An 18,887-nucleotide genomic window follows, 5' to 3' on the forward strand; every position below is an offset into this window, starting at 1 on the left:
TAGGGAATGGTTGTACTAAGCCTCAGGATCCAAGTTTTCTCGGCCCTCTTTCTCTGCCCGCATGACATCATTATTTTGAAGACCAGTTAGTATGAGGTTGTTGGGAGGGTGGGTTTGAAAATGTTGGACCAACGGGGTGCCAAGACGACCTGCCCCAATGTTGTACAGATGCTGAGATAACCGGGTGTGAATGGAGTGTTTGGTTTCGCCGATATAGTGTTTGTTGCAGAGGGTGCAGGTGATTATGTAAATCACGTTGGATGTGAGGAGAGAGAAGGAGCCTAATATGGGAGATTCTGATTTGGTGTATGGATTGTGAATGAATTTTCTATGTTTATAATGTTTTTGATGCATGACGGGGATGTGAGGTTTATGGTCTGAATACAATGATCTGGTGAGTATGGATTGAAGGCTCTGGTTTTTTCTGTGGGCTGAAATGATTGTGGTTGTGAAGTGCTGGGTGTCTTGTCTGTTTTGTACTGAAGTTACCTTTGAGAATGTGGTGGAAAGCTGTAGTTCTGTGAGAAAAGGTGGATACAAAGAGGATGATGGATTGGGGGGGGGATGTTGTGTGGTGTGCAGGTGGATGATCGAGCCATCTCTTCCCCCAGGAAGGGAGGGGGAGGAATGGGGGTGCAGACCCTGGTTTGGGTAGGGGTTAGGGATGAGGGTGGGTGGGGGGTGAGGATACATAGGGTAGGGGAGTGGGGGGCAAGATGGCTCAATGTTGGAGACCTGAGGTGGGGTTGTAATTGGGGGGGGGGGGGGGGGGGGGGGGGGGAGTGGGAGTGGGAGTGAGAGAGGCCAGGGTGGAGTTTTTGATAGTGTGCAGGAGCCGTCTGGAGTATCCTCATTGGCGGAGGCTATTTAAGAGGGTGGTGGTGGCGGTGTTGAAGTCTGTGATGTTTGAGCAGATGCAATGGAAGCGGATGATTTGGGATTTAATTATTGCAGTGAATGTGTGTTTGGGGTGGTAGAGTGTGTGTGTCTGTGGGTTTAAAATAAACTTTGGTCTGTAGGATTTTGTGTTGTGTACTGGGGGTGAGAAAATGGTTGTGTTCAGGAAATTTATGGAATCGGGGTCTATGGTGTGTGTGATTTTCATGAAAGGGTGGTGATTGTTGAGAGTGTCGCAAAAGTCTGAGAACTGGGGGAGTGTGTGTGGCCAGATTCCGAAGATGTCATCAAGGTAGCGGAGGTAAAGGAGGGGTTGTAGTGGGCAATTTATGAGGGCTTCATGCTCCCACTCACTCAAGTAGAGATTGGTATAGGAGGGTGTGAATCTTTGACCCATGGCTGTCCTGTGGATTTGGAGGTAAAATTGGTTATTGAAAAGAAAATTATTATGAGTTGGACAGAGTTCTATTAATTGTTAGAGTTCGTTGTCTGGACAAGTCTGATACGGGTTTTTATTGAAAACGTTATGAATGGTTTGTAAGCCTAGTTGGGCATCTATGTTGGTGTAAAGGTTATTGATGTCAATTGTGAACAAGAAGGATGATGGGGTGACAGCCATGGATTGGATGACATGGATGAAATGGTAGGTGTCTTTAATGTAGCTGGGGTGTTTGGTGGAGAGGGGACCTCAGAATGAATCAATATATTGTGCTATGTGGTATCTAGGGCTATTGCAATCAGGAACTATGGGTCTGTCGGGGGGAACTTCAAAGGGAATGGTCCAGGTTGTGGGGTCTTTGAATCTTGGGGAGTAAATAAAAGTAATGGGGACGGGGGTGGTCTGATCCAAAAAGGTATTCTTTTAGTTTGTTATTGATGCATTTTTTATTGTAGAGGGTTTGAACAATGGTCCAGAGTGTGTGTTGTGTCTGTTTGAATGCTGTTGTCCAAAGGTTTATAGTAGGTGTTGTTTTTTAGTTGACGGTTAGCTTCTTAAAGATAATGGTGTCTGTCCATGATGATGATTTTGGATCCTTTATCTGCCGGTTTTATAATGATATTGGGATTATGGTGTAGTTGTGTGAGGGCCCTGCGTTCCAGCCCCGTTAGGCTGTCAGGCCTATCTGAATGGGGCCGGAACCATTGTAGGGCCCGTCTGGTTGAATTAATGAGTTGGTGGGTGAGAGGGTGGAGTTTATTTGATTGTGGTTCCCAATGGGAAGGGTGAATGAAGGGTGTGTGATGGTGGTCTGGGTGAAGTTGAAAATAATCTATGAGTTTGCAGCGTCTGTGAAAGTTGTGGTGGTCCCTTTTGAAGTTCCTCCCGATCAAATTTGGTGGGGCATGGAATGAAGGAGAGGCCCCTCTCCAGAAGTGATATTTTAGCTATGGAAGGGGTGAAGAGGGTGGCCAGATTGAGCATATTTGATGGGGAATCCCACCCCAGGTCTTGGATGTGTTGGGGGGTATGGTGATTGGCCGGATTGGGTTTGTAATTTATTGTAAATTTAGCAGTTTGCACCAGTTGGCGAAAATGGCTTTGGCAGTGGCAGGGGGTCCCATGGATATTGTCTTTTTCTGTCCTAAAAGTGTTGTGGGGGATCTCTGTGAGGAAGGGGAAGTGAGTGGCCATGGTGATATTGATCATCTTGAGATTGTTTTTTTGTGTGGTGGTGAGATGGGAGGAGTAGTTGAGAATGGGGAAATAAATGTCTGCATTGGGGAAGGTCATCCTGGCCATACGGAAAAGGGATTTTAGTCACTTGATGGTGGTCATTTTGGGATCCTGGTCCCTGTTGTTGATGCCTATCGCAAAGATGACTATCTTTGCGATGGGCTGGGGGAGGGACTTTTCACAGACTTTTAGAAAGTGGTAGGTGTTGGCTCCAGGGTAGCTGTCCAACTGTATGTTGTTGTAATTGTGTCTTTTGGTTGTTTGGAGGGACCGGCTGCCCAGCCCGGCTGCCCTCGCCACCAGCAGCAACTGCCTGTGGGGAAAGGGAGAAGTGGTTATCTGATATTATTGAATTGCTGCTGAGGGTTATGTCTTGGAAATCTTGGGGTTCTTGAGTTGGGGGGTTGGAGAAGTAGACCTGGGTGGTGACCAGAATGGGGGAAATAGGGGGATAAGTGCTTTGTTTGGTGGATAGGGGTCCCCAGGTAACCTTCCTGTTTTTAGGGGGTTGTGGGGTAGAGGTGGCTGGTTGGAGGGATTTGATGAGTTTAAGGTATTGTTTGCTGGTGTGTCAAGTGGCTGGGTCTGGAGGGTGGCTAAGTGTGTTAGCATGGGTGGTGGGTTGTTGGGTGTGTATTTGGTTAGATAGTTTGTTCCAGAGGTGTATGGTGAGTGACATTAAGGGTTGTGGTGCACTGTTGGGTATGAGTGTATCTGTATGTATGGGCATAGGTGTAGAGCCATTTCGAGCTCCACTTCTATAAGTAGAATCAGCTCTAAAAATGGGGCACATTGTGTGGGGGGCTTTTACCTGGAGGAGGGCTGGAGTCGGTCTCAGTCAAGAGGGTGTTGTCCTTTGATGTTCCTGGCTGGATTTGAACCCGGGCTTGAGCGGTGGCAGCCCAGGACTTAACGTCCTAAGCTAATTGTCTTTGGAGGTCCTGGATCTTGTGGATTGTCTTTAAGAATGCCCTTAGAGTGGGAAAAATGCTATTCTTGTTAAGAGGAGGTGGAGCCCCCCACCAAGTGCTGGCATATAATTTTAAAATTATAAAACTAGCAAAGGGCTTGTGGAAAAAAAGCCAATAAAACAAGGTCAAAATTGAGTTAGGGTTCAATGTCCCACTCGAGGTTCTGTTGCACTGGCCTACAGATTGGACTCTGGGTGCCCCCTGGGAGGCTGGGGTTAGGTGAGGTTGGAGGTTGGAATCCTAATGTTGCTGTTATGTTCCAGTGTGTTGGTCTATTTGATCTTATGATAAGTGATTTGGATAAGTGTTCTGAGGTGATTGTGTGGAAGGGTAGCTCGTAGGGATGAGCTCAGCTCCCCCCTGCAGGAAACCTGCGTTCGAATTCCTCTCTGTCACCTTTTGGGGGGTTGGATTGGGTTCAGTGGCACTGGTCTATGGATACGTTTGATGGTCTGCTTGGCCTGGAGTCCAAAACTGTTGTATTTGAGCATCATGCTAGTGTTAGTTAAATATTTCATAGGTGAGGGGATGCCCTGAACCCCCTAGTCAGCCGGTGGCGCAGCAGGCAGGGCAAAGCTCTCTGATTCCTGGGCATCAGGTTCAATTCCACAGTGCATGGGCGGCACAGACATCCGGAACTTTGGGGGGGGGGGGGGGGATCATAAAAAACATGCAATAAAGCCATTCCATAATATAAATATAATAAAATAAGTGCTAGATAAAAGTGCTCAATGTCAAAGACCACTACATGCAATATTGAAAGAAGAATAAAAAATAAAATAAATAAGTAAATATGTGTGTGTGTGTATATATATACACACGTTAGTTTTATAATCTATAGCTAACAATTATAGGTGGATATTAAAAAATGGGGAATCAAACGTGGTGTGTCTGTGTCCAGCTAGAAATACTTTATTGTAAGGCCCCTTGTTTGTTTTTTAATGTAGTAAAATGGAGATGTTGAAGGACAGTGATACAATGGTGTATCAAAACATGGTATTAGAAGTTACAAAGGTAAAAATATTTTGCTACCAGTGACCCAACTCTATCCCAAATTTGACCAGTGTGGTAAAATTATATACTAATATTAATAAAATTGATACATAATAAATGATAAGAGAAAGCAAGTAGGCTGGGTCTGTTTTTAGTGTTTATTAAAACATGCAAATCACAAGTTAAAAATTTGAATTAAATTAAACCCCTGCTTGGGTGCGGGCTGAGGTGGGGGGGATCCAGACAGCTGTATGATGAGGGGGAGGAGAAGGTTAATAGAAATATAGGACAATGAAATAAAGCAATGAATTATGAAGTTGGGGTGGACCATTCTTTTGACAATCTGGGGGTTAGTCTGTTGTGTACTGTGAGAAAGGGGAAAGGTAGGGAACAGAAGACATGGAGTTCAGGGCGCATCATTGAGACCTTTGGGTATTGTTGTGCCAAGTTTGTTAATCCATATCTTCTCTGCTCTCTTCTTCTGCCCCTTGGTCCAGTGATCGTTGGCCTCCGGGCTGGAGATGATCAGGCTACTAGCAGAGTGGTGCAAAAAGTGAGTGACCAACGGGGTTGTGAGTCTACCTTCCTCAATGTTATACAGATGTTGTTTTAGTCTGATGAGTATTGTATGTTTGGTTTCACCGATGTAGTGTTTTTGGCAGAGAGCGCATGCAATTATGTAAACTATATTGCTTGAAGTGAGTAAAAAGGAGCCTAGTGATGGAAAGGCGGTTTTGCTGTGTGGGTTGTGGATGAATTTCCTATTCTTGTAATACTTGCTGTGTTCTGTGTGTGGTGGATGACTATTGTCAGTGAATTTAGATTGTGCAAGAAGATTCTGTAAATTCCTGTTCTTCCTATAAGCTGATATGACTTTATGGTTTTGAATGGTTGGATGCTGTGCCTGTATGAAAGAAGAATTGCTTTTATTGTTCATTGGAGTCCTGTTGTCCTGTGTGAAAAGGTTGAGACAAATGGTATTAGTTGTTTTTAGGCGGATGGATAGTTATTTGAGGGGGATGAGTGATCCTCCTCCTCAGCAGGATTGAAGGTCGGGTAGGGAGACAAACACTTTTTCGGGTAGGGGAAAGGGTGGTCTGAGGATGCTTGGGGCCCTGGAGGTGGAGGTTGCTCATCGTTGTGGACCTGAGGTGGAGTCCAACCAGTCAGAGAGCGAGCAGGAGCGAGGGTGGCCAAGGTATTGTTTTTTATTGTTCTGAGGAAGCGTTTTGAGTATCCTCTCCTTCTGAGGCTATTGAAGAGTATATGACATGATTCATGAAAATCCAATAATTTGGAGGAGATGCGGTGGAACCTGATGATTTGTGATTTTACTATACCTTTGAATGTGTGTTTGGGGTGATAACTGGCCTTGTGTAACAGTGCATGTTGTTGTGGATTTTCGGAGCTGATGCACTGGCAGTTGTCAGTTTGAAGAAGAGAAGACCAAACCAAACTTCGTATGATGATTCTGGGAAAACTTTAATGAAGAACCTTGCAAGGGAGAGCGACTCAAGGGACACCTCCTGTTCGTACGGTGTCCCCAAACTCGTCTGACCCTCACAGTCCAAAACCAGCCTTTAAGCCAATCATAGAAACTAGTTCGTCAGTTCCGAATCATAAACCTATGACCTAAATCTGTATCTTTGGTTTGTCTTGTTGCGTCTGATGATGACCTGCATTCTGGCCTTGGTTCGCCTGTGAGGCTCCTGGTTTATTAAACAACATGTGTTATCTTCTGTTTGAGAGAACAGAAGAGTACAGCTTGACATTCTGTTGTCCTGGTCAGTTATGGAATATCCATAACAATCCCCTCTTATTGATCAAAAGATCAATACAAATTACCAATTTATGACTGGACTGGTGGACTGTAAGGGCACAAACAGAGTAGAAACAACATCCGCACAACAGATAACAATTCTCACACAAAAGTAATACAAGAATCAACAATTGCATTAACCAAAATCAAAAGTAAAATCATCAAAACACATAATCATTTAAACACATAATGCAATAACAATAAAAGCAAACAATCAGTAAATTAGATAAAAAACCCCTCTTATGTACCCCTTTAAAACAACTGTCATGTGACCCATGAGTTCTGTCGTCCAACCACCAGGGGCAGTAGTGAGGCAAATCCTCAAAGAAGATCTCCTAGAACACCAAAGCGTTAAAGGAGGTCATTGACAGAGGTCACCAGTCACATGCGCAAACAACCTAAGACAAGACACTTCCTGCCTCTTACTAGATGAAATCCTAGCAACTTAAAGGGGAGTCATACAAACATTTGATTACATCATAACAATAAAACAAATCAATCACAAAGTGAAGTCTTCAACCCATGCACTTTGCGTACAGTAGAGGGCCATCACCATGGAGAGGTTACTAGCACATACGATGCATGGTGATGTGGAATCCATCCTCCTGGAGTGATCCTCTTCATTTTCATCAATTTTCAAACACACATTTCAAAAATAATTAAACATTCAATCACATTAATGAAAAACATATAAGATGACTAGATATTTAAGAGATTAATCATTAACACTACTCTATTTCTACAACTTTTCTCAAACTAAAAATGCATAAGATTAATAATCACATCATTAAAGAATCAAAAAATTATTCTAAGATGTCACCTGTAAATAGAAAATGATATGTTTCTTCAACTTTATGAAGTACAAACAAACATAACTCTATTCAATTTAGCACGGTGTGAGTGATTTATACCAAGAAAGCTTTTAGAAACATTAAACCTACAGATTTTGAGTTTCCTCCTCCTCATCTGAAATGATACCTGGGTGAAAACGCCTCATCCAGTCCTGGAAAGTTTCAAAATCATAATACCTCAAACCTGTGTGATTATGATCTGCAGTGTTTCCAGTGACATGCACCTGGGCTGCTTGGAGTACAGACCCTGTGGTCTTTTTCACTACCAGCTTGATTATCAAACCTACACATGAGCAGAGGAGGATGAAAAGGAAGACAGCAACAGCAAGAGTGGTCAGGAACCTGACCAATCCGGACCCCCATGACCCAAAGACACCTGAAAAATCACCAAGGTTAAAACCATGACTATCATGCAATTCTTTGATACCCAGTGCTGTGTCATGTGCCATGCATCAGAGATGTAGGAACAACATTCAGAGCCTATGAGCTTACAAGTCTATGAGCTTACAAGTTCCTCCTTGAGCCGCTAACAGGAGATCAAGAGCCATGCGATTCTGTAGAGCTACTGTTTTGACTTCCTGCAACTCTTTGTGTTCGGCTAACATAGCTCTGCTTGAGGCATTAAGATGATTTTCTAGGACTTTGGAGAGAGATGAGAGCTCTTGCTGGGACACATACACACCATACCAAGGGAGAAGGAAGCTGGCTACTTTCTGAGTTGATGAGATTTCTCTCTTGTATATGTGTAACGGTGGATACAGTGAAGCTATCTCAGTAGATTCTACTTCTCTGATTAGGGGAATTAAGTACGCCAAATAACAGACACCGCGTGAGTCTTCATACGGCACGCACCGATAGGCCCTGTCACCACAAACTAGATACACTCTCTCAGGCAGTGGGGACTGTTTAAGAGTGACATCTACCACAGTGTTACAGCTACTTTGTCCTAAGTCTTCATGTCCCTTCCCTATCCCTCTGAAACATAAAGAAACATTTTGTAGCTCATGAGTGAAGACAGGGGGAAGATAAGTTGAGCAGTCACGCTGAGGTCTTTGCTCGTTTTGTTGTGGCGCCGAACAGTTGCGTAACTGAATCTTGACTGGCCCTATGGATAAGGTGCCAGCCCATGGTTGCACATAAACTAGAGCTTCAGCCATAGCAGTGGTTGTATATGGTTGGGGAACACACACTTGATTTTCAGAAGGTTTTGAACAGTTAGTTTGAGCTAGAGCAACCTGAACTCTGTACTCAAAGCCTAGTTTCACATATCTTTGTATGTGAATGATGCGGAGAAGAGTGGTGAAATTAAATCCGCTTGGCAGATATTTGTCATTTACCGTTCTTGCAACGTATAGAGCAATATCTGTATTTTGTGATGACTTAACATCCACAGGATATGTTGGAGTATAGCAATCGTCTGCTTCTTCTCTAAATCTTGAAGCAAGATCATTCCAATTGAACGTGTCATAATCAGCTTTGGTGAATGGAATTGGATTAGACATTGGAGAATGTATTGAAGCTGGCATATTTTGACATAGCCAACACTTACTGAGATTACGATCACGCGCATAATCAAGCATAAGACTAAGGGCTGAATTTTCTTTTCGCACTACTGGTTGCTGAGCGCTACGCAGTAATTTGTTTTGCACCCTTGGTTCAGATTTAGTTGGAGCAATTGTGTTAGTGGATGCAAAGTAACCACTCCAGGGGTAATCATCATTCTCCATGAACTTACAGCTTACCAGTTCTCCCCCCTTCTCCTGGAAATTTGCACTCCAAGATCTACAATCAGGAGAACCTCTCAGTTGCTGTCTGGTGAAACACCACAATTCCAGAGGTCTGCTTAGTGGTCTAACAAGTGAAAACGTTACCTTCGTCGACGTTGTTGGGCCGTGGTTACAAGTTTGGCTATCAGCAATAATTAATGATTATCAAAGATAATTGTTAATTATTAAAATCAATAAAATTATTAATAAGAATTAATAATAACGGGGCACCACCCTGGACTCAGGGAAAAAGATAGCCAATTCAGTCTCAAAGGGTACTAATCTATGAATTTGGGGCTTTGATTAATAATTACTTGAATAACTATAAGCAAAATCACCATATCAATAGCTAGTAAAGGTTGAAGGATTTGGAGTTCTTTACAGAGCAGAGGTTGGCAAAACTCATTCTTGTGCAACATTAAAACAGACAACAGGTATATCCAAAAGCATTTATTTAACAAAAGGGTAAAAGCAACACACAATACTAATCTAGCTAAGTGTACCTATTTACAAGTGTGAATGTGTGAGTGTGTGTGTGTGTGTGTGTGTGTGTGTGTGTGTGTGTAGGGAAGACAATAGCAAGATGGCTGCAGTCACCTGGTGACTGAGCACATGGCATGTCGACACGTTGGCTGAAAAGGGGAACTACAGGGATAAAAGGCCAGACCATGTGGTGTCTTGAACCACATGTGCTGCCTGAACCAAAGTTTGCCAAACTAGGTTTTAACCTCTTAACTGTGTGGTTCTCTATTCAAGGCCAACTGGTGTATGCTAAAGGTGCCAGGTTAAAAAGAGGTTAGTTGCATGCAAGGCCCAGTTACTGGATGTAACATGTGTTAAGCATGCTAACATTAACCTAGCGGTGTGGCTATGCAGTAACCTGACTATAGGCAACAAGGACATCACAACAACAGTTCAATGTATAACCTTAACCAAATCAATACACGTACAGTACATTGTTTGAGTTAAACATTCTTGCTTAGCCGTACTATGCTCCACTGTGTTGCTAGGCTATGCCCAGTTGTTACCAGTCCATGAAGGAAGAGATGCTTTGTGGTGTCCTGCTTTGTAGCCGGTGAATCCGTGGGTGAGTCAGGCTGAGAAGGCTTTGGCTCTGAAGCTGAAAGATGCAGGCGTTGCTGGGCAGACAGCACTCCAGTCGTGCAGAGGGCCAGGTCACTCCTTTGTGTAGAGTTAGCGGCAAGCTAACTCCATTTCGCGGCTCCTGTACTTGTTAAACTGGCCAGCAGACTTGTGTGTTAGCTGCTGGCACAAGGAAACTTAGTTTCTGAGTCTTAGGCAGGCTCTCGCATCTTCTGCCGTAAAGAAGACTGTGTGTGTCTGCTGTGAGCAGGCCACACAAGACAGCAGAGATGGTGTGAAAGAGAGCAAGGAGCTGCTCCTGCTGCAGCTCGTGGAGAAAAGAGAGTGATAAGAGGGGAATCTCTAGTTTTGATAACCTGGATCCATGGGTGGAGCTTCACACTTTGGGTGCGAACCCCCCAGGGCTCAGGTTTCTTGGAGTCTTGAAACATGTGGTAAACTGTGGTCCACATGTAGTCCCAACATCCCCCCTTTGGTCCTAGGATTGCACCTGATGTGTGATCCTGGGAGCACAAACATACATGTACTGTATGGTCCACAGTTGAGTTCAAGAGTTCATTTGTCAGTTCATTCAAGTTTGTAACATCTGGGCAGTGGTTAACACTATCTATCTTGGCTAAGCAAGAACAGTCAGAATTACAAAACAAAAGCATGATAGACAACAACAAAGGCATAGTCCTAAATAACATAACCTGGGTTTCTCATTACTCTTTGGGTTAGTGAGAACAGGAATGTTAGTGGTGTAACTTTGTTAAGGTGAGATGCAGAGAGAGTGGCACCTAAAATGATAAAGCCATTTCTGGAATGTCCAAGAGTGTTTGTTGTTTCACTCATTGGATCTGATGACAATACTGACTACTCAATGTAGTACTCAGTCTGATCTTGGCAGACTTTACAATTTTGTCCTTCAGGCAAGTGTAGCTGCAGAAGGATGTCATCATATTTCCAAAAATCCCAAAGTCCTAATGGCTGTATCATTGTTTGTTTGGCACTATGTCCTAAACTTGTGGTGGGTGAGGACATGTGTATGACTACTTCTGAAAGTACCTAATCAAGTGTCCTAAGCTAGTGTTTTGCAAAGTGATCCTATTGACAAAATACTACCAAGGAGTTGATCCAATTGTACTTGCAAAGTAGGACAGTGGTGTCTGAGCTGAATCAGAATTTAGGCTTTCCTCAACTAATAGCAGGCTGTCCGGCTATTACTGAGTTTAGAATAACTGAGGTTGCTACTGTTGCTAACGAACCCAAGTGTAACTGCAGGAAAAGTAAGGCACTGGTATCTGTCTTACTGTCAGTACAGGGGTGGACTGTGTTGCTGTCTAGAATCGTGAGAAGCGAGCTCTAGAGCTCTTGTGCCTTGAGTTTCTAACTTGTGGCTCAGGGCTGTAACGCTCCATGTAGCCAGAGGGAGAGAGACATTCAGAGGCACTGTCACTGTCTGATAGATGGTGACCATGTACTGAACTGTGGTCAGAGATGCTGTGGTCATCATCTGATCTGTCCATTGTCTGGTCACACTTCTGGGCCAGAATCTCTGCGTATGGCCTTCTAAAGCTTCTACTGTGTGAATGCCTATCTCGATGCAGTTGGTGGACATGGCGCTTACGCTCAGTGTCCCTATGCTGCCTTTTGTCACCCCCCTTTGGACTGTTCGGAGGGTGATCTTTTAAGGCAGCAGACCTGTATGACGCTTCAGTGTTTGAGCTGGCAGGCTCAATTGTTTTCCCTCCTGCTTTGGAAGTGACAGCAGTTTCCCAAGCCACCTGTGTCATCTTTCTTATCTCACGCAGTGAGGGGTTACCTTGGTGCGTCATAAGTACAACGTGAGTGCGTACGCATGGATGAAGGTTCTGCAAGAATAAGGACTTGAAGGTGGGGTTTTCTTCTAAGCCTGGTGCATTCTTGCCCTGGAAGTACGCATGCCTCAAACGTTGGTAATAATCCCTGGGATGCTCACGACGGGAATGTTTAACTTGGAGGGCTGCAACCATTGATGTGGTCTCGTCAGCAGTAAAAGAGAATTCTTCTACTAGTGCTTGACGGAGCTCTTGGTAGTCATTTCTGACTCTGGAAGGTTGTGATTGTATAAACTTGTGTACAGCTTTAGAGCTGGTTTTCCACACAAGTTTAACTTTCTCACTTTGGGTTGCATGGGGCAGGTCAACTAGATTGTATTCTAGTTCTCTAAAGTAATCTTCAATGTGGTGATTACAGCTGTCTGGGTCAAAATGATCAATGTCCTTAGCTATGAGCTCAAGCACTTTAAGGCGGGGACACTGTGAAATCATTTCTGGTGAAGACAAGACTAAACTAGCACTATCATGGACATGTGCATCCCGTGCTACAATTCTCTCTCGTTGAAGGGCAGGGGCTGAACAGTTCTGGGATGATCTAGTCCCCCCTTCGGAAGGATGAGCACGGATGAATGTGTCATGTATCGGTGGCTGAGAAAAACACTGGGCAGAATATCTTCTAGAGGATAAACTACATGTCTCTTCAGTGTCTGTTTCAGAGAGATGGGAACTCAGGTAGCTGTTAGCTCTGTCTCTCAGTGGAGGTTGAGAAGCTGACTTCATTCCCAAGAACTTAGGGTCAGTTGGGAATTGTTCCAATCTTCTGAGTGGAGAGGGAGTCAACCTTTCATTATGGGAGGAGTGTGAATCGGAATAACCGGAATCACATTGGCTGAATGACTGTAGTGGGGCAGGACATTCTGACCTAAGCCTTAACAATTCCTCCTTGTGTGAGCAGAGATTTAACTCTGCTGAGTACAGGTCTTCTAAATAGCGCATGGCTTTCTTATTGGCCGTCTGAACCTCATGGAGGAGGCAAGCATTTTGCGCTCTAAGGAGATCTACCTCCTTTTCTAGGGCTGCTTTGCTCTGACAGGCAAGGCTAGTTTGTCTGTGGAAGTTCAGAAGCAAGCATAACAATGGATCTTTGGATGAGGTCTGTGCATCATTCCTGTCCTTGAGTAGTGAGTCTATCTCTTTCCTGCACTCACTGAAATTCAACCTGCTGATGAATTCTGGGTAGCCAGGTTCTAGGCTCTGTGCTAGGGAAGAAATAAACTGTTCTACACAGGGGTTCTCCATTGTTGTATCCGGAACAGAGGATTAGATTAACAGTTGACTAGTACAACAAAACAATGTGGTTGGCTATGGTGTTGCGTGACAGACACTTTGTAGTGTAGTTTGGGCAGTACACTAGCCTAACCAAACAATGTTGTGGCTTACACTATGGGGAGTAGCTTCCTGTGGAGGAGGGGTGGCTACGACACCGTCTAGTGGCTCTAGTGGGCACAACAGATTTCAACATGCACTAACTGAGATGCAGCGCAGTAACAGCTAGAGGATTGTTTCTTAAAGTTGACTCAGGCTGGAATGCATGGCAGTAACAGCTAGAGAATAACTTCTAAGTTTCACAGGGCTGGTAGCACACTGTGGCTCTATCTCACAGGCTCTATTTCTTACTCAGGCTGGAATGCATGGCAGTAACAGCCAGGTACAAACTCTCTATGTGTCACAGGGCCGGTGGCACACTGTGGTTTAATTAACAAGGGGAGCACTTGAATTAACAACTAATTCTGACAGCTTGACTGGATGGCATTGAATGTATACTATTCGAATGCTGAACCAAAATTCTTACACTTCCTACAGAGTGGGTTCAACCTGAGTGGCTAACAGCAACAGCAATCTCTTAGTTTAACACTACGAGGGCTTAAAGTGGTAGTTATCAACAACTCAAGATTTGGGTTACCAATTGCTTTAGCGAAAATTGATTTGAAAAAAATCAATTCTCCCAACACTTCACTTGTTTGTAAGTACAGCTAGATATCTTCTCCTGTGGCAGACTGGTCGTGTTAAATATAAAGACTTTTGGATAGTCTAAAGGTTTTAGATTCCAGAATTTTGGTACTGGCCAAAATTATGCTGAAATTAATATTGCACAATTATGAATAATTGCCAACAATACTCTGCCTCACGCGGGGCATCATTTTGTTGGGCCGTGGTTACAAGTTTGGCTATCAGCAATAATTAATGATTATCAAAGATAATTGTTAATTATTAAAATCAATAAAATTATTAATAAGAATTAATAATAACGGGGCACCACCCTGGACTCAGGGAAAAAGATAGCCAATTCAGTCTCAAAGGGTACTAATCTATGAATTTGGGGCTTTGATTAATAATTACTTGAATAACTATAAGCAAAATCACCATATCAATAGCTAGTAAAGGTTGAAGGATTTGGAGTTCTTTACAGAGCAGAGGTTGGCAAAACTCATTCTTGTGCAACATTAAAACAGACAACAGGTATATCCAAAAGCATTTATTTAACAAAAGGGTAAAAGCAACACACAATACTAATCTAGCTAAGTGTACCTATTTACAAGTGTGAATGTGTGAGTGTGTGTGTGTGTGTGTGTGTGTGTGTGTGTGTGTGTAGGGAAGACAATAGCAAGATGGCTGCAGTCACCTGGTGACTGAGCACATGGCATGTCGACACGTTGGCTGAAAAGGGGAACTACAGGGATAAAAGGCCAGACCATGTGGTGTCTTGAACCACATGTGCTGCCTGAACCAAAGTTTGCCAAACTAGGTTTTAACCTCTTAACTGTGTGGTTCTCTATTCAAGGCCAACTGGTGTATGCTAAAGGTGCCAGGTTAAAAAGAGGTTAGTTGCATGCAAGGCCCAGTTACTGGATGTAACATGTGTTAAGCATGCTAACATTAACCTAGCGGTGTGGCTATGCAGTAACCTGACTATAGGCAACAAGGACATCACAACAACAGTTCAATGTATAACCTTAACCAAATCAATACACGTACAGTACATTGTTTGAGTTAAACATTCTTGCTTAGCCGTACTATGCTCCACTGTGTTGCTAGTCTATGCCCAGTTGTTACCAGTCCATGAAGGAAGAGATGCTTTGTGGTGTCCTGCTTTGTAGCCGGTGAATCCGTGGGTGAGTCAGGCTGAGAAGGCTTTGGCTCTGAAGCTGAAAGATGCAGGCGTTGCTGGGCAGACAGCACTCCAGTCGTGCAGAGGGCCAGGTCACTCCTTTGTGTAGAGTTAGCGGCAAGCTAACTCCATTTCGCGGCTCCTGTACTTGTTAAACTGGCCAGCAGACTTGTGTGTTAGCTGCTGGCACAAGGAAACTTAGTTTCTGAGTCTTAGGCAGGCTCTCGCATCTTCTGCCGTAAAGAAGACTGTGTGTGTCTGCTGTGAGCAGGCCACACAAGACAGCAGAGATGGTGTGAAAGAGAGCAAGGAGCTGCTCCTGCTGCAGCTCGTGGAGAAAAGAGAGTGATAAGAGGGGAATCTCTAGTTTTGATAACCTGGATCCATGGGTGGAGCTTCACACTTTGGGTGCGAACCCCCCAGGGCTCAGGTTTCTTGGAGTCTTGAAACATGTGGTAAACTGTGGTCCACATGTAGTCCCAACAACGTGGATGAACTCTGCTTCGTCTCAAACAGTGTTTTATCATATGTAGACCACCGCCATCTACCTCGAGAAAAAGTAACTGGATATGCAATATTACAATCATTCATTTTACATCTGTCAATAGGACATTTAAAAACAATAGAATTCACAATTCGTTTAACTCGGGAGAGAGCTGGTAAAATATGTCCATCAGTCTTTTCTGACTCTTTTTCTTCAGACTCTCTCATTGCAGCATTGTCAATGTATCTCACTGTTTTGTCAGGACTTACAGTGTTGTAGAGTCCCAATGGGCTCATTGATTTGTCCGTATGTCCAAGATCTGGCTCTTGGTCTGCATTTTCTGGATCATTCTGCAAAGGGCGCCCCTGTCCATGGGGCACTGGGTTCATGGCACCGACTGTGTCATGAGAAGGAAAGCCTTTCCGCTCTCCTTCGCCTGGAATCAGAGAGACTCCTGTCTCTCTCTCATTTGGACCGACTTGACCTGTCCCCTGCCCGAACCTACTAAACAGGAGAGAAAAAAGGAGTAACCATCCGGTTACCTGCCAGGGCTCTGCTCTCCTCCGCCAGTGGTTGGGGGGGCCAGTCTGCACCTTGTGGCGTGGATCCATTCTGCTCTGCCTTCGACCTTCAGGGCCGTCCTAGTAGTCAGCAGCACCTGGTATGGACCTTTCCACCTAGGAGACAAAGACACTTTTTCCAGAGATTTGATTAATACCAGGTCACCTTCTCGAAAGGAATGAATTGGTTCTTCCGATGGTTTGGGGAGTCTGTCAGCCACCTGTAAATGATACTTTCTCAAAATCTCTGTTAGTCTTTTCACATACTCAGTCATGAACTCATCCGTCCAAAGCAGAGTAGCTTTGTGTGGTGTCAGTGGGGGACTTGTCCCTGTGGACATTGGTCTTCCCATCAGCACCTCGTGAGGACTGTAGTTGCACTTGGTGCACTCCGAATGGAGTACAGCACAATCGGCAGTGCATCAGGCCATTTCAGGCCTGTGGCTAGGACTGTTTTGGTCAATCTGTCTTTGATAGTTGCATTCATTCTCTCAACTTGACCTGAACTCTGTGGATGATAAGGAACATGTAACTGCCACTTAAATCCTAAGATTTCTGACAGTCCCTGAGTGATTTTTGACACAAAAGCTGGACCTCTGTCGCTATCTATTCCCTGCGGCACTCCGTTCTGTATGAGCCAGCAAGTAATTGTTCAACATCAGGTATCAGACAGTTATACACAGAGCATACATATCTTAACCATCCCCAGTATTCATCTGGGTTAACATTGTACTCAGCAATCTGAAGCTTATCTCTATCAAACGCTCCTTCGTATGGCCATTCGCCATCTGTCCACTGATTCATAAGGGAAGAAAATGGAAACACAAAAGTCCATCCTTTCAATCTACCAACAACTCCCGCCGGAGATTGTGGAGAAAACATCGCTCTATATTGTGCATCTGTGAGTGTGTGGGGGTTTGCTTCGGGAAGCTTATCAATGGCAGATTGACCTTTTACTTCTGAATTGGTGCGTTTGTTTCCTACTGAAACAGATTTGTTCTTTCTCTTGTGTTTTGGTGAATGAATTAATTTTGTAGTAGATTGTGTTCTACTCACTGCTTTAGACGTGTTGTTGCCCATTTTAACACATTTACATTAAAAACATCACACAAACAAACACATCAAACACAAAACAGACACATCAAAACTTTCCCAGCATCACCGAAGTTCTTTTTTTTTTTTTACACCTCTCTTCCTGGTGCAATAGCAGTGATCTGAAGCCAAACCGACGAAGCAACTCTTCGTCTTGTGTACACTGTTTATTGTTTGAAAATTTTTTTACCGGCGCCCGACTCTAGGACTTAGAATCCCAAGTCTGAAAACATTTCTCACAGGACACAGAGTGGATGATCCCCGATCTTGGCTTAAACGAAATAGGCCAAATCCTACCCCGAAAACGTCTTTTCTATAGTTTAAACCTCAGGTGGGTCCCCCTGTGCCGGACGTAGCCCGAAGCTAGCCCAGAAATCCCAGCCACTTTTGTGGCACTGCAGGAGTTAAGACTCACTCAACTCTGCCTTTTTTTACCTCTTCACAACCACATGCTTTGCACCTGCTTATCACTGCACAGTTTCAACACATTTTCATGTGTTTAGATTCTTTAACCATCAGCTTTTTGCTTTTATTTTTTTTTTTGTTCACTTTGTGACCACCTTTAAAGTGAAAGTGATGCACAGTTTCTTTGTGATTTCGTCAAACGCAGACATGGTAAGGCACAACAATAAAATAAAATTATGCACTTACCACGTCTTTGTTGTGTTGAAATCCTGTTCGTGACGCCAAATTGTTGTGGATTTTCGGAGCTGATGCACTGGCAGTTGTCAGTTTGAAGAAGAGAAGACCAAACCAAACTTCGTATGATGATTCTGGGAAAACTTTAATGAAGAACCTTGCAAGGGAGAGCGACTCAAGGGACACCTCCTGTTCGTACGGTGTCCCCAAACTCGTCTGACCCTCACAGTCCAAAACCAGCCTTTAAGCCAATCATAGAAACTAGTTCGTCAGTTCCGAATCATAAACCTATGACCTAAATCTGTATCTTTGGTTTGTCTTGTTGCGTCTGATGATGACCTGCATTCTGGCCTTGGTTCGCCTGTGAGGCTCCTGGTTTATTAAACAACATGTGTTATCTTCTGTTTGAGAGAACAGAAGAGTACAGCTTGACATTCTGTTGTCCTGGTCAGTTATGGAATATCCATAACACATGTGTGTTTGAAGTATATTTTAGTTAGCATCTTATTTTTGGTGGAGTTGAGAGGTTGTGAGAAAACCGTGGTGTCAAGAAAGTTAACCTGGTGTGGGTCTATGGAATATTTGACTTTAAGGGATGGATGGTTGCTATTAAGGGTGTTTATGAAGTCTGAGAAGTATGTGATGTCGTGTGGCCATGCCCCAATGATGTCATCCAGAAAATGGAGATAAAAGGTTGGTTGGAGTGGACACTTGGCCAGGGCCTCTCGCTCCCACTCGCTCATGTATAGGTTTGCATAAGACGGTGCGTACCTCTGACCCATGGCTGTTCTGCTAACCTGGAGGTAATGTTGGTTGTTGAGACAAAAATTGTTATTGTTTAGGCATATTTTTAACAGTTGAAGAAGTTCTTTATCTGGTCTGGTCTTGTCTGGGTAGCTGGATGATGGATGAAACAACCTTTAAGCCCAATTCCATTTCTGGTGTCCAGAAAGTGGTATGTGTCCTTGATGTAGTTGGGGTTAGGGTTAGGGTTGGGGGTAGGGGTTAGGGTTTAGGGTTAGGGGTTTGGGTTAGGGGTTAGGGTTAGGGGTAGGGGTTGGGGTTAGG

At 43.9% G+C, this 18,887-nt stretch overlaps 1 protein-coding gene and 1 long non-coding RNA gene across 2 annotated transcripts; both read right to left on the bottom strand.

Moving 5' to 3' along the window:
* Nucleotides 1–6,281: 6,281 nt before the first annotated feature.
* Nucleotides 6,282–7,649, bottom strand: LOC122986223. The gene is made up of 2 exons (XR_006404267.1): nt 7,297–7,649; nt 6,282–6,973 (listed from the first exon to the last, which is right to left on the bottom strand). It is a non-coding gene; the product is annotated as an uncharacterized LOC122986223 (long non-coding RNA).
* Nucleotides 7,650–7,694: 45 nt separating this feature from the next.
* On the bottom strand, nt 7,695–17,963 carry LOC122986551. Its single transcript, XM_044357890.1, has 4 exons — nt 17,832–17,963; nt 15,798–16,205; nt 15,562–15,607; nt 7,695–8,416 (listed from the first exon to the last, which is right to left on the bottom strand). The coding sequence occupies exons 2-4, from the start codon at nt 16,137–16,139 to the stop codon at nt 7,695–7,697; spliced, it is 1,110 nt and encodes a 369-aa protein (XP_044213825.1). The 5' UTR covers nt 16,140–16,205; nt 17,832–17,963.
* Between the last annotated feature and the right edge of the window lie 924 nt (nt 17,964–18,887).

Source organism: Thunnus albacares, chromosome 1, assembly GCF_914725855.1.
Source record: "Thunnus albacares chromosome 1, fThuAlb1.1, whole genome shotgun sequence".
NCBI classification, from domain to species: domain Eukaryota; kingdom Metazoa; phylum Chordata; class Actinopteri; order Scombriformes; family Scombridae; genus Thunnus; species Thunnus albacares.

What these genes read in the sequence shown, in the direction of transcription:
- LOC122986551 (XM_044357890.1), bottom strand. Translation starts at nt 16,139, where the DNA reads ATGGATCCACGCCACAAGGTGCAGACTGGCCCCCCCAACCACTGGCGG. An exon ending in CATTGGGACTCTACAACACT is followed by an intron (nt 15,608 to 15,797) that starts GTAAGTCCTGAC and finishes TTGCATATCCAG; the next exon opens with TTACTTTTTCTCGAGGTAGA. An exon ending in TGGTCTACATATGATAAAAC is followed by an intron (nt 8,417 to 15,561) that starts ACTGTTTGAGAC and finishes AAACTAACTGTT; the next exon opens with CAAAACCTTCTGAAAATCAA.